At 44.4% G+C, this 18,570-nt stretch overlaps 1 protein-coding gene across 2 annotated transcripts in view; it reads left to right on the plus strand.

Annotated features, from left to right (window-relative positions):
• The window catches only part of slc25a13 (solute carrier family 25 member 13), a 45,455-nt gene that overhangs the window by 25,138 nt on the left and 1,747 nt on the right, over positions 1–18,570 (plus strand). For both annotated transcript variants that reach the window (XM_076754678.1, XM_076754679.1), the window contains exons 10-17: positions 1,343–1,427; positions 3,043–3,201; positions 5,223–5,275; positions 5,803–5,883; positions 10,231–10,371; positions 13,895–14,033; positions 17,826–17,984; positions 18,409–18,499. In XM_076754678.1, coding sequence (XP_076610793.1) covers positions 1,343–1,427; positions 3,043–3,201; positions 5,223–5,275; positions 5,803–5,883; positions 10,231–10,371; positions 13,895–14,033; positions 17,826–17,984; positions 18,409–18,499 — 908 coding nt within the window. The remainder of the gene's footprint in view (positions 1–1,342; positions 1,428–3,042; positions 3,202–5,222; positions 5,276–5,802; positions 5,884–10,230; positions 10,372–13,894; positions 14,034–17,825; positions 17,985–18,408; positions 18,500–18,570) is intronic.

The raw sequence follows: 18,570 nt of genomic DNA on the forward strand, positions 1-18,570 counted from the left end.
TCAGTTTGCAAATAATAGATTTGAAGAGACTTTGCAGCAGCTAACAAGAGCAATTTGTAATGTAGAAGAGAAAGAAGGACGTATGGACAGCCAGACAGATGAGCAGAGGACTGTTTTCCTTGTCGGGCCTGTTTGGTTGGAGTTGTGTTGCCTGGTGGGTTCCAGCGCTACAGTAAAGGCTTGGCCAGGCCGTATTGGAGCAGGCGGGGGCCAAAGGGGAGAAAGCAAAGGGGCCCAGCACTACACAGACGCCAGTCCCACCACAATGAGCCACTTTAGGCCCTTGTGGTTTGGCCTCAGGGGCTGGCCGCCAGCTAGCTGGAGCTCTCTGTCATCTTTTGCTAGTTCTCTTCCATTTCCTTTTTTGATCTACTTCTCTCTCTCTCTCTCTCTCTCATTCTCTCTCTCTCTCTCTCTCTCTCTCTCTCTCTCTCTCTCAGTTCACCCTTTCTCTCTTTATATCCTGTTAAGTTGTTGCCTCTTTCTCTCTCAAACATCCTGACAGTTGGTATTGCCATGTTTCACCAGTCCTCAGGCAGACAGAGCTGAGTAGGACGGTAGAAGTGGAAGAGGTTGCGTTTAAAGGCAGGAAGAAAGTTCTGGGGATGAATTGTAAAGGAGGGAGGGAGTTCACTCTGACAGGTGGACCTGTTCTAGTACTCCCATCCCCCTCACACACACACAGACACACACATACCCACACAAATACATACTTACGACACTCCACCCCCCAACCTCTCCCCAGGGTCGAGAGGCCAGGCCTAGGCAGACCAGACAAGGCAACAGGTACCTCAGGTGGTGAGGGGAGTGTGGCTTATGTTACTGTGTGGTGAATGCAGGCTACTAACACTCTTCTGCTCTTTGCATAGCGTGGTGATAATCACAAAGGTGTGCTAAGATCACTTCCAGATTTATTTGGCAATTAATGATGTGCGTATTTGAAAGAAGTACATATAAAGTAAATGCAAAGGGAACTATTTGTTACACTATCCATGTGATACCTTGTATCAGAAAGTTTCAAGTATCTTCCCACTCCCACTCTCTTGTCAGCATAGTTTTATGAAATGATCATTATACTTTATACCGGTGTCCATCATGAAATTGTGACTTGCTGTCAAACACCCTACAGCAGGTGTGACAGATGATTTAGATAATAGCCTGTAATCTATCTTGCAGGGTGCTGGAATTAGATGTGTGGCATGCATCATATAATGTGAAACTGTCCTGAAGTGGTCTGTCTAGAGTCATGTCTCTCTTTCGCTGCTCCGTCTCACAGTTTCAATTTACTGTGGTCCACTTCTGCTCTAATGTCTGTACTGTCTCTTTTCCGTTGTGTAAGCAGCAGTTGGGCAGTGATGGCTCCCGCCCCATCTTCATCCAGGTGGCAGAGTCGGCCTACAGGTTCACCCTTGGCTCAATTGCAGGGGGTAAGAGTCATGTCTCATTGGCTCCCTGCATACCTTCACCCCACCACCCACCCACCTACCTGCTTGCATGCCTATATGCCCCCCCCCCATAAGAAAAGGGTGAGAGCGAGACAGAGGACAATGGCCCCTCTATTGCCCTGTCCCTTGCTTACAAGAGTAACTGTTGCTCCCTGCTTAAAGAGAAGTGCTCCCTCTCTTTCTCGCTCAATCTCTCTCTCTCTCTCTCTCTCTCTCTCTCTCTCTCTCTCTCTCTCTGTCTCTCTCTATCTCTTTCCCGCTCTTTATCGTCCCCCTGTCTCGCTCTGTCCTGTCTCTCGCCTCTCTGCGTGCCATGAGAAAACCTTCCTGTGTGGATTCTTTTGTACCTGTGTGAGTGATCAGAAGAGGGAGGATGAGAGTGGGGGTGAAGGGCGGTGCCTGGGTCTTGTGTTTGGACTCAGACTCCCCACTGTTTTTCCTACTCCTCCTCCTCCTCCCTTCCTTCATTCCTCCCTTCTCCTCCTCCTTCTATCCCAAGGGAGACAGCTTAATAAGGAGGTATGGGTCTGCCATCCCTTTTTCTCTCTCCGTCTCTCTCTAATTAAGTCTGTCGCCTTGGGTCGGTTCTTTTTGTTTGTGTCCGTCTGACGGGCCGAAGACACTGGGACTCAAAACACTTTAACGTCTTTCTCAGCATTACCCCCACAGACTTCCCTTCCTCCTCTACCTTTTTCCTCTTCTTCCTCTTAAAGGATCACTTCACCCAAATCACAAAGACATGTTTTCTCACCTATCTCCGGTATAATGGAGATGAAGAGAATCTTGTTTGCAGTGTTTACTCTCATCCTAAACCTCTCATACTTCTTTCTGTGAGGTTTGCTTGTACCAGAGCTTTGGTGAGATTACCAAATTCTCTTAACCACACAAACATAAATTTAAAATTTGGAGCTTTTTGCTTTTGGAGACAATTTTCCAACAGCTACTTAACTGTACAAGTTCCTGTGTAAAAAGCAATTTAAATACTTGTGTAGGATGTTTTTGTTTTCTTCAGTCATTTCTACTGATATTGGATTATTTTTTTAAACTCCAAACTCATCAAGATTAGGGCAAGTGATTTTACCCTGTGGAGAAAGGCAGACCACTTGTTCATGACCCTCAAGACAGGCCTGAACCGCTGGTGAATTTCACTCTCATCTAAGAACAAAGCTCATGTCCAAGAAAATAGATGTATGCGACCATTTCTCTTAAATCATTATAAAAAATCTATTTGTTCGAGTAGGTCTTGCATAAGCCCATTGTTAACAGTATTGGCAAACCATCCATGTAATCTACATGTCTAGTTTCAAAGGAAACTGCAGCTTTAAGCCATTAACAGAACTCTGTTTTGTCTTTACTCCAACTCATCTGTGGCGTTTTGAAACATTTTTTATTACTCTTGTCTTCACTTGCAAAACACAAATATGCATTATAGGCAGAGGTTGGGATGCAGATGCTGGTTAAGGCAAGCAGTGGACAGCGGTGGTGTGGTCATAACAGTAAACCACTTAAGTGAATATGTGTATTGAAATAAACTGTGCCCTCATAATGTGTCACAAGTATCTAAATAAGCTTCTTTTTTTTTTTTCATTTTCTGTAGCTGTGGGTGCTACAGCCGTGTATCCGATTGATCTGGTGAAGACACGTATGCAGAACCAGAGGAGCAGTGGTTCCCTGGTGGGAGAGCTCATGTACAAGAGCAGCTTCGATTGCTTCAAGAAGGTGGTGCGCTATGAGGGCTTCTTCGGCCTTTACCGAGGTCAGTGTGCATGACCATAAATTGAAACTTTATTTATTTAATGTGTAATGTCAAATATCCACCTGGTCTTAGTTCTGCAAATAAGCCATGGGTGCAAACTGTAGACATCATCTTTGAGCTTATCATGCAGCATTTGTCCTGCATTAAAAATACAGCAGCTTGCATGTGTTGGAATGTTCATTTTGCATTCACACACACATCACTTGTACTTTCCAGATCTTTCCATTAGGCATGTAGAAATCACTCTGTAAACAGTGTTTCCAAGAACATGGTGGTGGTAGGTTTAACATACAATACTTGTTCTTAAGTCAGAACGAAATTTCCAGACAGCCTTTAGAAAAAACAACTCACAGGTAATGAAATCCACAAAAACGTTTTGAAAAAAGAAAGAGCTGAGAGAGAAGAAAGAAAAACGAGTAGTAGGGACGATAAAAGAGGAGACAAGAGGAGAAGAAAAGTGCAGGCTGGACGGAGGGCGGTGTAAGTTCACCTCTCTGTTGACCTGTCTCCTTTGAAGTGATTACCGGCTGGCTGGGGACTTTCAGAGCAGGACAATGAACGTCACACGCGAGGCCACATACCTTTAGGCCTGTGTCATGATGTGGTGATGTCGCATGTCTGGCCTTACACACTCATACAAACACATACGCAGACACTGAGCAGACGCACAAGTATGTAGGCATGCACACACGGACATGCAGGTGACTTCTTGGTCATACAGGTACGCACATACCGGGGCATGACATCCCTAATGACTACTTGCCCTGTCTTCAGGGTGTGTGTGTCAGTATCGTTGGGGTCAGATTGAAAAAAAAGGTCCCCTGGAACAGTGGCGAGGGCCTTTTAAAAATCTCATGCTTTTGATTGACAGCACTGGGCTCCCAAGAGGAAACTTGAATGCTTGAATTTCTGTGGGAAACACAAAGGCCATCAAGAGTGGAATGGCTTTGCAGACACAGAGGCAGATGGGTTTGGCTCCAGATAGACTGACAGACAGACAGACAGACAGACAGACAGACAGACAGACAGACAGACAGACAGACAGACAGACAGATATCCTGACAGCCAAACTGTAGTTATGCAATATAAGATCAAAGTGCCTTCGCTAAAAACCACGTAAGAATGTGTGCTTAGTCAAGAAGGAGCAAAATTGGCACGATTGCTGATGTATCATGATGCCAGGATCCCTCAACAAAACAACAAAAGAGGAACAGGAGCATCTTTTCAAGCTCTCTCTCTTTTTTTTTTTATGCGTCCAATTTTACCAGAGTGAATTTGGTGTGTTTTTCCATGTCTTCTTGTGTGTTTATGCCCTCATAGTATGTTGTGTGCTGAGGAAAGAGTGTCAGCATTTGGGAAAAAAATATTTCAAAAATGATTTTGCTTTTTATGAGTTCCAGGCAGGTACATTCGCCAAGCTCCAAATTGAGTATATGATTATGTGTGTGTGTGGCCTCGTTATACACAAACTACTGTAGATTATTAAATGTGTTTGCTACTTTGAGGAAGAGTGTGTGTGTGTGTGTGTGTGTGTGTGTGTGTGTGTGTGTGTGTGTGTGTGTGTGTGTGTTCTTCTTGCCTTGGGGCTGGGTAGGGGGCCAAGTTTCATTTTGCTCTGTTGTGATTATTTTGTTTATTTTTATCCTGCTCCGGGTTGTAATTGAGGTCTGCGTAAACTTTTGGTCGGTTTGTTTTATACTCTGCCCTTTTTTCCTATTCTGGGAAGCAGTTTCTCCCTCTTCATCCTCTCTTTCTTCCTCTCTCTCCCTCTCTCTCGTTGCTACTCTGATGTCCCCACACTCCACATCAATAGATTTCATTAGCGTCTGGGGGATCTTGCAGGGGTTGGACACATGCAACGGGAAGCCACACATCATGTGGACTGTGTGGAAGTGGTATATGTATGTATATGCATGTATGTGTGTGTGCGTGTGTGCGTGTGTGTGTGTGAGTGAGTGAGTGAGTAGGGGTACCACAGCACTCTTTTTTTTCCTAATCATCTGGTCTTTTTCTAATGATAGGTCTTGTACCACAGCTACTGGGTGTGGCGCCCGAGAAAGCCATAAAGCTCACAGTAAGTCACTGCGTTAGGAAGCACATAGACACACGCATACACATTCACACAGACAGAGACACATGAATTTATTTCATCACTTTTCACTTTTTCACTATTCTTCGGATGGATTTTATATTTTGCGATACTGCACACATAACACACAAAGATAGATGACCTACTGTGTAGTTGCACATGCACAAAGCCTGCTTAACCTTCCTGTATTCCTGACATCTGTTAACTGTCAATCAAGCATCTTGACAAACAGCATCTACGGCACGTAATATTTGTGGTGCAAACAGCAGCATTACAACATGTCGGTGTATGTTGATTGATGCTGTATGCCTTAAATGTAAAGTCAGAAACTCCAGTTGGGAATTAAAATAATGAAACGTTGTCAAAATTAAGGCACATTAATATTTATTCTATTAATTTTCTGCATTTTCAGGTCCTACATTAAACATTGTACGCTGTATAATGACTGTATATTCAAACAGTGTCCCACCTAGCTTGGTCTTTTCCTGATATTGTAACCTTTGTTGTTTTAGGTGAACGACTTTGTGCGAGGAAAGACCAGACAGAAAGATGGCACAGTCCCCCTGGCAGCGGAGATCCTGGCCGGTGGATGTGTAAGTCAAGTCAACTGTTGGATTTTGTAAGAAGTTAAGTAAAGTGTAAAACTAGCTTGGCGATGAACACCAAATTTAAGACCACTGAGTGTTACATTCAGGAGCTTTTTTTTACTTTTAAAAAGACACAATGGTTTTTATGTTTAGGGGTGTGCCGTATCATATTGTTCATGATAGTACTTGCAGAGTTTTCAGTGAGATTAAAAAGAAAATTCATATCATGGTGATGACTGAGGAGGAGCAGCAAGCTCGGCTGAAAGCTGATGTAACATTGCTGCAGCTCCGCTGGTAAGGAGCTGAGAAAAAAAGCAGCAGCTTTGGTAATATGGAAGTGGTTTGGTTATAAAATGTAACATCTACAGCAAAACACAGTTATATTTGTACAGTATGTAAAAGCACGGCAACTGCGAAAAGGGGCAAAACAACAAACTTAATTCACCAAGACATGAAAAATCCTAAAAGTGCTGATAGTTTTTCTTGGTTAAGTCAATGTCTAATGCTACCAAAGAGTCATACCTCGTCACCAGGTAAAGGTTCCTATCAGCTCCTGTCCCAGATCTCTCCTATGAGAGTGTTGTCAATGTGAAACTGGCCACAGATATTCAGCCTGTTTGTGCTTAACTCAAATTCAGTCAACATTACATAATTCAGTGTTCACTTTCCCAAAATCCCAAACATGCAGCCCTTCTCCCTCCCTCTTCATCATCCTGGCTCTTCAAACTGCACTGTGCTGAAATGATGCTGTGCAGTATACGCACAGTATATGCAGTACTGAGGCAGCATACATCTCTCAGCTATGTTTACCTGTTTTCTGAGTGCCGCCCCTCTGACAGTTGAGCAGACAGACACGGACCTGTTTGGACGCCAGAAGTCACCGTTTGTTGATGGAACATGTAACGATCACACATGAAAGAGAAAACGAGCTTACTGTACATGCTCGCACGAGTGTGTGCATACATGACAAACAGAAGAGCATGCAGGTCCACAGGCACACACACACACGCACGCACACACACACTTCCAGGGAGGAGACGAAGATTGACAGCGGCTGCTACCTGAGACTCCCCCACCGCTACCCCCACAAGTCTGTTACCTGCTCCCCTCCCATCATAGGTTTTGATCACTGAGCTGTCACAGTCTCCCACCAGTGCACGCACACACACGCACATACACATACACACGTACAGACTGTGAGTCCACCAAGGCCGGCAGCTTTAGCCTGAGCAAATGAAAGAAGGTCTTTCACTCAACCCTCTTTTGATGCTGATCACTAAAGCAAAGTATTTCAGGATACACAAGTCATTATGGGTTTAGCTCCACTCAGGCACGTTCAATTGACCTTATTAGTTCTAGGAATATGTTGAAGAAATGTTTTAGCACCGCACATTTGCTGCAACTTAAATGTAGCGTTCCATTTTGGATGGCGACAAAATGAAAAAAAGGGCAGTAAGTACAGGAAAGCAAATGTACTGAAGAAATGTTCCACGCGGTACTGGGTGTGAAAAGTAGTGGTTGCCTTTTTTTTTTGTACAACCCATATGGATTGAGAAGCAGAACCATAACAGATGCATAGGGAGAGGAGGGGATAAATGTAGAGGAGAGGAGCGCGGATGGATGTATTTTTCCTCTTTTCCTCCGTGAGCCGTCGTGACAGCTCCTTTCATCCTGGCTGAGGCCCCGGTGTTAGTGCTGGCACTGCACTCTGCCAGCCACTTTATCTTACACACACACGCACACACACAGAAGTCCAACCCTCCTCAATCCCTTTTTTAGTGAGGCTCCAGCCACAGCACATGAAATCTGTTTATATCATTTGGTAGCTGTGAAAGTGTTGGTTTGGACCACAGTGTCAGCCTCAGGTCCACAGTCTATAAAGCGAAAGACAGAAAGAGAGAGAGGGAACAGGGGAATAGTCGTGTTATATGTTCCCTTCTGTGTCCTAAACGCATCGAAAGCAACTCCTCTACTGTGCTGCTCCTCTCCTTTTCTCACCTACTTTTTCCTCTCCTCACCTCCTCCTCTTGCTCCCTCCTCTTTCCCTCTCTAAGCCCCGTGGCTCAGCATCATTAAGCTCCCATGCAGGTTGCCAGTTTCTAATGATTATTTGGTAAGAATGGCATGCTCCGTTGACTGAGCTGGCTCGATGCTTATCTGGCAGTCACTGGCCTGCATTTTAGGACTTAAGTTACACAAAATACTCGCCGAGAGGAGGAGTGGGGCAGAACTTAGAGTCAAAATAAAGTAATACTTTGTTTGCGTTCATTGTGAGTGTATCACAGTTTGCATGGCTGGTTTAAGTCTTAGTAATAGGTTTCTTATTCAGGCCTGAATTATGAAAACATTATCAGAGAATCTAATACGCACACACGAACCTGCACATGTAGCATGACGGGCGTTTAATACAAATGAAAGTGAGATTAGTATTTATGGATAGCGACTAACGCTTTCAGTGGGTGCTAATCTGTTGTATGGCCATAAGTGAGAAGTTGGCGTGTGTATTAGTGTTGTGAGCGGTGGGGGGGGGGGGGGGGGGGGGGTTCCTCAAACATTACTAAGCTCTTTCTGCAGCACACACATACACACACACACACTCAGCCAGGAGCTGTGATGCGTGCATAAGGTGCTGACGTCCCAGGTTTCTAAGGATCACCTTGCCTTGTAATTACCTGGGAATCATGAGAGAGCCGCCAACGCTGTCACTCCATAATCACAACCCTCAACCTCTCCACCTCAACCTCGACCTTCCCTCACTTCTCTTGTTTTGACTACTCCTCTCTCTGTTTCTGTCTCACAATCTTTTTCTCTCTCATTAGCTCGCTTTGTTTATTTGTCCGATTCTCTATTTTTTCACTCTTCTTCCCCCCCGTCCGGGATGTTCAAAGTTTTCGAGTGATTTTCCACAGTTAAGTAGGAATGTGGGATGGCGGAGCGAGCAAAAAGCTCCGCATTGTCACTCCTTTTATCTCATGTTGTCAGGTCTAATTGTCAGCTCGTCTCTCTGAACAATGTTGTTGTTTACTCTCCTCAAGTAAACAACATCTCCATCTCCTCCATCTCCAGTCTCATTAGTATCCAATTGAAGCAGCCAACACCGCTAGGGGCCGGAGCCAATAGCCTCTTAATGCTGGCGCTATTAGCCAGCATGTAATCAACTAGGTTATTTCCATAAAACAAGTCATAAAGAGTTAGCTGTGAGATGTAGCAGCCCTCCTGCTATTCACAGCCTCTCATTGGGTCTGGAAGGGAAGCTGTAGCCCGCTATAGCGACTGCACACACCTTCAATGAGACTATTATGATCTCTGTCCCTCCCTCCTCCCTCTCGTCTCTTATGGTAACACTTAGAACTGAGGGACATTTAGCAAAAAAAAAAAAAAAAAAAAATGTTGCAGATTGGAGCTTGATGCTTTCCCATAAGGCAACAGGCGAGAAGCACAATCCATCATTCATAATGAAGCGAATGGACAAGGGTGAGACAAGGAGAGAAACAACAACAAACAGACCAGGCCTATTTAAGACAGACCCGGCGCCATGGCAACCGATTGCTGTCTAATTGCGATGCGCCGCCCTTTTGCGTGTAGCTACGGTAACCACTGGCAACCGTAGCATGAGGGAGACAATATTAGAGAAGATGAGAGAGATCGTTTGAGGGGAGGTCAGAACAAGAACAGCAGCGAGACAATGCTGGGAAAGAGAGTGAGAATTTAAGGGAAAAACCTGCCAAATAAAGAAACGATCTAAACATTTCTCAGTGCCGTGAAGCATTTTGGAAATGCCGTCATGTTCCCTGACGAGACACAGTCAACCATTTGTCTTGCCACAACTCCACCACAGCAGCTACCTCTTATACTTAAAAGCCCAGCCGACCTGAAAGGCACACAGACCGGTCTGAACTTGCTGCGGTGTTGCTGCCCTCCCCTCACAAGTACAGGTTTGAGAGGTTAGAGAGAGAAAGACAAGTACCCGCAGGGTCTGCATGATGAAGACAAACAGCTGACAGACTCGACTGCATCAGCTGGATTTCCCGGTACTCTCCTGTGCTCTCCACAAGCTGGTTGGCAGCTGGTTCCTGAGGCGACACTTTAGTGAAGTTGCATCACTTGCTGGCGTTGGTCCCAAGCAAGATAATAGTTACATTTCCAATCTTGATTGTATTATAATGGGTTTGATTATTCAATTAGTGCAGCATGTTGAAATGAACACTTTGTCTTCAGTGGAACTCGGACATTCAAAATCTCATATTAAACAGAGAAGATTAATTTGGAAATTGGGTGTTGTTTGTGGCAGCTTATATGTCAGAGTCAGTTTCTGTTTAAGTAGCCAGTTCGTTTGTCTTTCTGTTCCTACAGGCTGGTGGCTCCCAGGTGATCTTCACCAACCCTCTGGAGATTGTAAAGATCCGTCTGCAGGTGGCAGGAGAGATCACCACAGGGCCGAGGGTCAGTGCCCTGTCCGTCATCAGGGACCTTGGCTTCTTTGGACTTTACAAGGTGAGAAACGCTGCAGGGATCAGACCTGCGTGTGTGTGTGTGTGTGTGTGTGTGTGTAGCTGTAGCTGGTATATGTAACATAGTGCAACTTATTTTCATGAAATTTTACTAAATGTGCACAAGCAACTACTTTGTGTGAGACAGTGTGCTGAATGAAGATGAAAATAATCCTACAAAGCAGCTGACTAGGAACACTACAACCCCATTTCCCAAAAAGTTGGGAGTAAAACATGAATAAAACATGCAACTAAAGACTGGGAAAGGTTAGGTAAGGTAAACAGGTTGATTGGTAACAGGTGCTAGTATCGTGATAGGGTATGAAAGGGGCATCCTGGAAAGGCTCAGTTGCTCACGAGCAAGAGTGGAACGAGGTTCACCACTTTTTGAACACGTGATTGTATAAATGATGTTACTACATGGGCTCAGGAACACTTCGAAGAACCGTTGCCGGTAAACACAGTTCATTTGCAAATGATTGCATCTGTTCCATTTACATTTTACACATCATCCCAATCGAGGTTGTACTTCAGAGTGTACTGTAAATAAACACAGTAGTCTTAGTCCTCTGTGATATTTTCTGCCAGTAATCCCAGCGGAGTCAGTCAGTATTGTTGTGTTACATAATTCTGGGAATTAACTTTTCCTCCTTTCCTCTCTACAATAAAATTGCCACCGTTATAACTTTCACTGACTGTCAATGCCAAAGTCACAGTGCAAGTGTGTTATTGTTCGATGTGTTTAGAGTCATGCTACAATTTGTTTATGAGAACTGTTACAACCTCTTGGTCTCCTGCCCCAGCATTTTAGAATAGTAACTCAGAAACATCAGCCAAGTCATGCCTCTGAATAGGCTGAAGAAATGAACTCTGAGCAGTTAAAACCAGTCCACTACAACATATCAGTGAGACGATATCAGACATTCAAGAGGTTTCCAGCTCGATCACATTTGTCTTTAAATGAGAGGTTGAATTATAGAGGAAGGCCAAGCTGTATTTTATGTAACACTAAATTCAAGTTAGATGTGTTGCTACTAGATTAATTGGCGAGTCATTACCAGACGTCCCGTATCCATTCTATTGTATTTTCATCAGCCTCACAATTTCACAACAATCCATTAGTTCTCATTCCTGTTATGACTAAATCATGTGCAATTTTTCTATTAACTATTGTACAACTATACATATTACCTAACCCCACATCAGCTATCATTTAAATCAACAATTCCATGTGGTCTCCTGTTCAAGAACAAGAAAAGGCACAATTTATGCTAAAAGCTGTATTTAACCTTAATTGCCATAATTGGTATTTTTCAGTTGCACTGGGCTAAAAATTACAGTGTACTCTTTGAACATATTAGAGTTGTATGATATTATGCACCCAACACATTGTAAAGCAAGCATGAAAGATTATAGTGTCAAAAGAGGCTAATATCAAAATATAGCTGCGTTGGTGTGCTTCATATTTTCTGTAGTTTCAGAGTTATTATTGTAATAAACATTATGAGTTTTAACAGTGTGTACCAGTGACGGTGCACAGACACAGTATTCTCTGGATGCTACCAAAGAAGCTGCGGCTACCGCTCACGTTAGCAGTTAAACTGGCTCGATGAGGACATTAGCCCTCAGGGTGAAACAGAGCATGTCTAATTAAATTACATAAATAAGTCCTAATGGAGCTTGGCAGGGGAGATTCTGCTTCAACTGTAAACACAATCAACTGTGAAAATGTCAATCTCATACCTGCGGTTGTATTAATTTGCAAGTAAGATGATGGCACTTGTTCCGAGTAGTGAACTATTTTTTAAAGGAAGATCTAGCCTTCCTCAGACTGGACTCAACTTTTAATAGCCTGCTGATTGTGTGCGACACTGGACCTCATCACACCACATTTCCCAGGTTTCTCTGTGCTGTTTCCTGCGTCTGCTCATGTGACCACCTGTCAGCACTGACAACTTCCATGTAAACCTTCCAGTTCTGTTAGCAAGGCTGTGATAGACTGTGGAGCCTCCCCTTGTCTCTGTCTACCTGCCCTAATTTATGGCTCTGTTGGACTTTGTGTGTCCATATAGCTTCTGTCTCCATTCGGCTGTCTGTGAGAATGCTGCTCAATGCTGCATTCCCCGTATGAGTGTGTGTAAACGTGTGCATGCTCGTGCACATGCCTCATTGTGTCCTGGTCCATGCGTAGAGAGGAGACAAAGTGCATTGAGAAAGCAGTAGCAGTGTTGGTGGTGGAGGGAAGGTGGGGAGGAGACGAGCTCCAGCCTGCAAGCCCCAGACGGGCTGGCTCCGGAGGGGCTGCACCCAGGCACAGAGCTGCCTTTGTCAGGGTAATTATCCTGACGCTCACCCTCTGCTGGTGGAGCTACCACTTGGTAGGGTGGCTAACGCACTAGCGCCACCATTCATCACTGGGGGAAAGTTGTCAGTGTAGGAATATCAACCCAGAAGACATTTGTTTATGAACTCATTGTGTTTATGTTTCTTCTTGTGTACATCAGAGGCATTTTGTATTTTCCTGCTCAACTAAGTAATTTATTTCATCTCGGTGTTAAAGTTTTTACGTACACACAAACACGCACACACTCTCTCGGCTGCTGCCCAGCCAGTGCATTACCCAACCCAACACCATTACCCTGATATTAAGGCTTCTTGTCCCAGTCCCTGTGACGCTTCTTGTCTGTCCTGCCTCGATAGAATCTCCCAGCTTTCAGCGGCCGCTCGGGCCCCAGCCAGCCAGCAGGAGGGACAGGCAGACAAGAAGTGCCTGAGGAAAGAGAGGGAAAGAGATAGCCCAGGTATCTGCCAATCCTCTCTGTTTGTGTGTGTGCGCGTGCGTGTGTGTGTGTGTGTGTGTGTGTGTGTGTGTGTGTGTGTGTGTAGGAACCAAAGGATTATCCCACAGGAGTTAAATGAAGCCTGTCCAAAACAGGGAGACCCTGCCCAGCTCTTTAAACACCTACTGTTGACTGTAGTTGCTGTATCAAGAAGGTGGCAGCGGGCCAGCAGCCTTGAAATACAGCAGGAAACTCAATAGGCTTGATGATATAGTGTTGTTTACACTGGCAGACAAGGAGTCATCTTCGTCAGCCAGTCTGTCTTTCTCTGCTTTTCCCACTCTTTTTTTCCTGTCAGCTTTGCTTGTGGAGCTGCCTCCCTCACCTGCTGCTGAGGACACTGATCGTTTGCATATGAAGAGACGTTTGTCTGACATGTTGCGGTCGATCTTTCACTCTGCCGTAAGGAGGCTTTTGGAAGTAGTTTCTTTGGCAAGAACATCAGTTGACACTTCAATAGCTGGTTTGTGAACACACAGTTGATGTTACATATTGTGGCTAGAAAAAAAAAAAAAGATCCATCTTGAGCCAGAAGTCAAGGTGTGAATCCCCCGAGCCCCATCGTTCTTTCTCTGCTCTGCTTTCTGTTTGTCCTTGTCTTTGTTTTCCTCTTTCTGAAAGTGTCACTCTTTACCCCAATATTATGAGCTATAACGTCTCATTTTCCCTCTGATTGTCTTTCCGTAGGGTTCTAAGGCCTGTTTCCTGCGGGACATCCCCTTCTCAGCCATCTATTTCCCCTGCTATGCCCACACCAAGGCTTACCTCAGTGAAGAGGATGGACGGATAGGGCCGGTCAAAATGCTGTTTGCTGGAGCGCTGGCAGGTAAAATACTTCCACCCCTTCTGTTTTTTCTGTTTTTTTCACAAACTGTACCTGCAGGCTCCTTGATTAAAAAGCATGTATGTGTGCTTTCTAGGAAGCTGTTCTTAGGAACATGCTGTTCATGTTCACAAGAGTAAGAGGAAATTAAAGCGGGAACATTGTAATTTTTTTCTCTGTAATTGGTAAAAATTAACATTTGTGTTTTTTTATTCTGAATCTGGCACTTTTGAGACTAAATTTAGTCACTGATCATCATTCATTTCTCTGCCATAATTGGCGTGCTAAGGGCATTTTACTGTGTACAGTTAAGCAGGCCTTACATAATACATGCGTGCATCACTAAATGAAACATCCTTGGAGCGGTGCAAACGAGCTGTCTTAGTCAGCTCTCATTTTTGCTCTGGTTTTGGTCTCTACCAACTGCTGAGGTAAATATTTACCTCTTTAGCTGCCAGACGCTCCGCTATGTTCACCAGCTAGTTGCTTTGCTGGTGGACAGATAGCGTCATTTTTAGAACTATTTTGCTGCCTGCTGAGGCCAAAACAACCCTGATGAGAGTGGTTAAAGACAGCTAAAACAGGAAAGTTGTGGGTCGTAAAACCAAAACAATGAGCTGAAAGACGTTAACACATTTTATAGACTTGAAGGGAAGGGCAGAGTTGGGTTATGATCTCTGTGGCTTCATTGCTACGAGGAACCCCTTTTACTCACAAGTCGTGATCTATTGATATAAAAATATTGATAATAGCAGCTTTAAGATAGAATTTAATTTTTGAATCTTTGAACTTTAACGCGAGGCAACAAACAGGAAAAGTCACTCAAATCTGTGACAACATAACATCTTACTCGCTGCCATGACTTTAAGTATGAGTTGTTGTCATGATGCCAAGTGTAACTGTTTGACACGCAGTTCCTTTACAGCTCATTCGTCTGGACTGTACAATCCTATGCTGCATTTTAGAATATATCCTGAAGTATTTCCCCCTTCATAGTGAGCCAGAAAGCTCTGTTCGGTCCCTGAGGCAACGTGTAGAGCGCCTATGTTTGTGCAGTGAAGTCTTTGGTCAGATCCAGTTTTGAACAAAGTGTGAGAGCAGGTCCCTCTCTGCACTCACCTCAGACCTCTGCAGGCCTGCAGTAACAGTAGCAGAGCTCAGAGTTTGGAAGCCAGGCAGCCGCTGACCGCAGGCTCCATGGCGGTAGCTGCTAATTAGAGCGCTGCTCAGTGATTGGGGACTGGGGTTTTGGAGCTCTGCAGCAGGGAAGCGCCTCAGATGCCTGCCAACCAGGCCGGCAAGGAGGCTTTCCAGTCCTTATAATGTACATGCACATACACATGAAGGCAAACATGCCTGCGCATACTTTATGCATGTTCACCCTGCAAGAATGCATGCAGGTTAGTCACAGTGACGCAATGAGGACCAACAACTAACTGATGACTTAACAGCTTTATCCTCTGCATGAAAATATGATCAATCCAAAGCTGACTTTTAACATTGGATCCATCTCTAAAGAAAACACTAATAGCAGACCAGCACTCTCCTGCCAAGTTAAAAGACTTTCGAGCATTTGCATAAAAGGCTTAATATTTGTTTTGAATCCTCAGAGATGTGTCAGCAGCACTCTTTTTCTTCTTGACGCAGAGGCACAGCACAACATGGAAAAATCATAAATCCTGCGTCCCTCCTCCATTTTTACTCTGGTTTCTCACCACAAGACTGGCAGCCACGGCCCACAGACTCCGAGCTGAAACGAGCCTCATGATTTCTTTATTTTTTTCGTTAGTTCGACACATTTATCATCCTTCTTTCACATATATTTATCAGCGGTTACAGCATTCTGGCAATTAGTGTTTTACAGTCAGCACAGGAAATTGAATTACACGCGCAGTTTGCACAGCATTATTTAGCTGGGCATTACTCTGGTCTGTGAAGAACATGGTGTTGGCCATCTCTAACTCGCATTAGCGCAGCATGTGAGAAAGAGTTATGGAGGGATTTTTTGGCCTCGTTCACTGTGGGGTGTAAGAAATATCCGTGTTGTTCAGTCTGACTGTTCGTCAATATCCTGACAACTACCGGCCAGACCACTGTGAGACTTTGCAATACTCAATCTCCAGAGACCGATTTCTAATCGTTCTGATGAACGCCTTAAATGACTTAAGCACAGCAGCCAGGTCAAACATTTTTGTTCGGGACGGGGTAAACAATCGTTTTAAATGCAGTCATGTCCAGCTGAAACAAGTCGATTTGATGATAATGAGTGGACAGAAAATTTTTCTGCAGCCATTTTTCAAGCAAAAATGTCAGACATTTGCTGGTTTCATCTTCTTAAATGTGAGCGTTTGCTGCTTTTCTCTGTTCTATATCAGTGCTATGGGCACCCTGTGGCCTTTTTGACCACTAGCCTCATTACAGAGAAATGTTTCTACGAGTGGGTTCTTGTTTGGGTGGTAACGTACACAGGGACACGCACGCATGCAGGGGCACTCGGACTCGAGATTCATGTCCTGCGTCTGACGTCTGGTGGCAGTAATGCATCAAGAAGCGCAGCGCTGCACCACCAAAGGGGACGATGAAGAAGAGCGAGCAAACATGAGGAAGGAAACGCACTCGGCGTGTTTGTTAGACCTCATGGATGGACACGATGCTGGGAAAGCAAACAGCTTTTGCTTGTTTACAGTAATAAACCTCGACAGACGGGCTTTAGTTTCACATTTTTTGGATTTTATTTTTTGGCTATTATAATATCGTCTGCTGATGTATTGCTAGTTTAGTCTATTCTGTACACTTGAGGTCTGTTGCGTGTTTATCTGATGTGGAAGAAGAATCCCTCCTTCCTGAAGTGTTGTCCATTGTTTTTCCCATTTAAAGGGTTTTTTGGGGGGGAGTCTTTCAGCATCCAAATCGAGATGTGTTAAATGCTGTACAGGTTGTAAAGCCGTATATAAACAAAACGTTATATTCACAAAACGTCGAATTGATTATGAAGAGAAAATAATACTTTCTGTCTTTATTCCACACTGTACTTTCCCTCTTCCTCTCCTATCCTCTTCTCTCCTCTCCTTCTCCCTCTCCTCCCTCTCCTCCCTCTCCTCCCCTCCTCTCCTCAGTTCAGTGCAGGTGGTCAGTCTCCACCGGGTGCCAGTCTGCTACCTAATGCTGAGTTGATTAGGCTTGCTGAATAGCTCGTTTGGCCGTTACAAAAACCAAGAAGTCAGAGTAAATCGTCAAGAGGGCAGTTGATGGTAATGACCGAGCCATCAATGATTGAGTCCATTCATGGCTGAAGTGGCTGGAGAGGGGGTTTTGCAGTCACTCCCTTCAGTCAGCCAGTCACTTTCTCCGGCACACGGGGCACAGTGTGCATTGCTCTCATTACCGCCCATTGTCTGGCCCCTTTCAAACGCCTGTAAGAAAAGTGGGAGAGGGAGGAAAGGGAGAAAAAAGGTAGAGATTAAATAATGGCCTCACTGGTGGTATAGATTGGTTGATGGTGAAGTGATAGGAACTGGCCCCTACTTGTGTATAGTGTATGTATGCGTCAGACCTGCTGCAAGATGGTCAAGATCCAAGATGACGTGTTTTAAAAGAGGGAACAAAGAACGCTAAAACCACTTTATCAGATGCAGTTATGATGAATTGCAAGATTTCATTCGCTCCCTGATGGCTGCTTTCTGCAATCTCGTCTCATTTGTTTGGGACTGATTTTTAAATCTGGGCTTATTTAGAATCAAACACATCCGAAGAAACGTCGCACAACTGAACAGCTTTTTGCATCCCCCTTCCCAGGCATGCCAGCGGCCTCTCTGGTGACCCCAGCTGACGTGATCAAGACCAGGCTACAGGTGGCAGCACGTGCCGGTCAGACCACCTACAGCGGCCTGGTGGACTGTTTCTGGAAGATTCTCCGAGAAGAGGGACCCCGGGCCTTCTGGAAAGGAGCTGGAGGTAATGTTCACTGAGGTCAAAAAGCACTGTGCTCTTCATCCTAACAGAAGTTTAACACATCGTACATGTACAAGTCCATATAGTGTTGATTTTTATGTGGAACTTGAAGGTGCACGTTACAGTTTTTGGATTTTTGATCAGTAGTGTTGTTTTGTTAATCCCATGCAGGATGGGCCAAATGTTTGGCATCGCACAGAAATAAAAACTAATTACATAATGTTTCTCATTGGTTTCAATACTGCAGTAATTATGGAAAACATGATAACCAGTTTAATCGTTAATCTTTTTTTTTATATAAATACACAGAGATGGCAACTGGAACCTTGTGTTTGTGTCACTTCTGAAACCAAACCTTGATTAATCTCCTGTGTAGATTAGTGCCCATATAAACAGAGAATCAGCACATTTCTACTCCTTCCTGCAGCGCGTGTGTTCAGGTCCTCGCCTCAGTTTGGAGTGACCTTGGTGACCTATGAGCTCCTGCAGCGCTGGTTCTATGTCGACTTCGGAGGACCGTAAGTCTTGTTCTCTGTTAGCTTTGTCGCCTGTTTTGCTTTGTTGCTGCTCTATTTACAAAACTCTAATC

This window comes from Chaetodon auriga, chromosome 17, assembly GCF_051107435.1.
Source record: "Chaetodon auriga isolate fChaAug3 chromosome 17, fChaAug3.hap1, whole genome shotgun sequence".
Taxonomy (NCBI): domain Eukaryota; kingdom Metazoa; phylum Chordata; class Actinopteri; order Chaetodontiformes; family Chaetodontidae; genus Chaetodon; species Chaetodon auriga.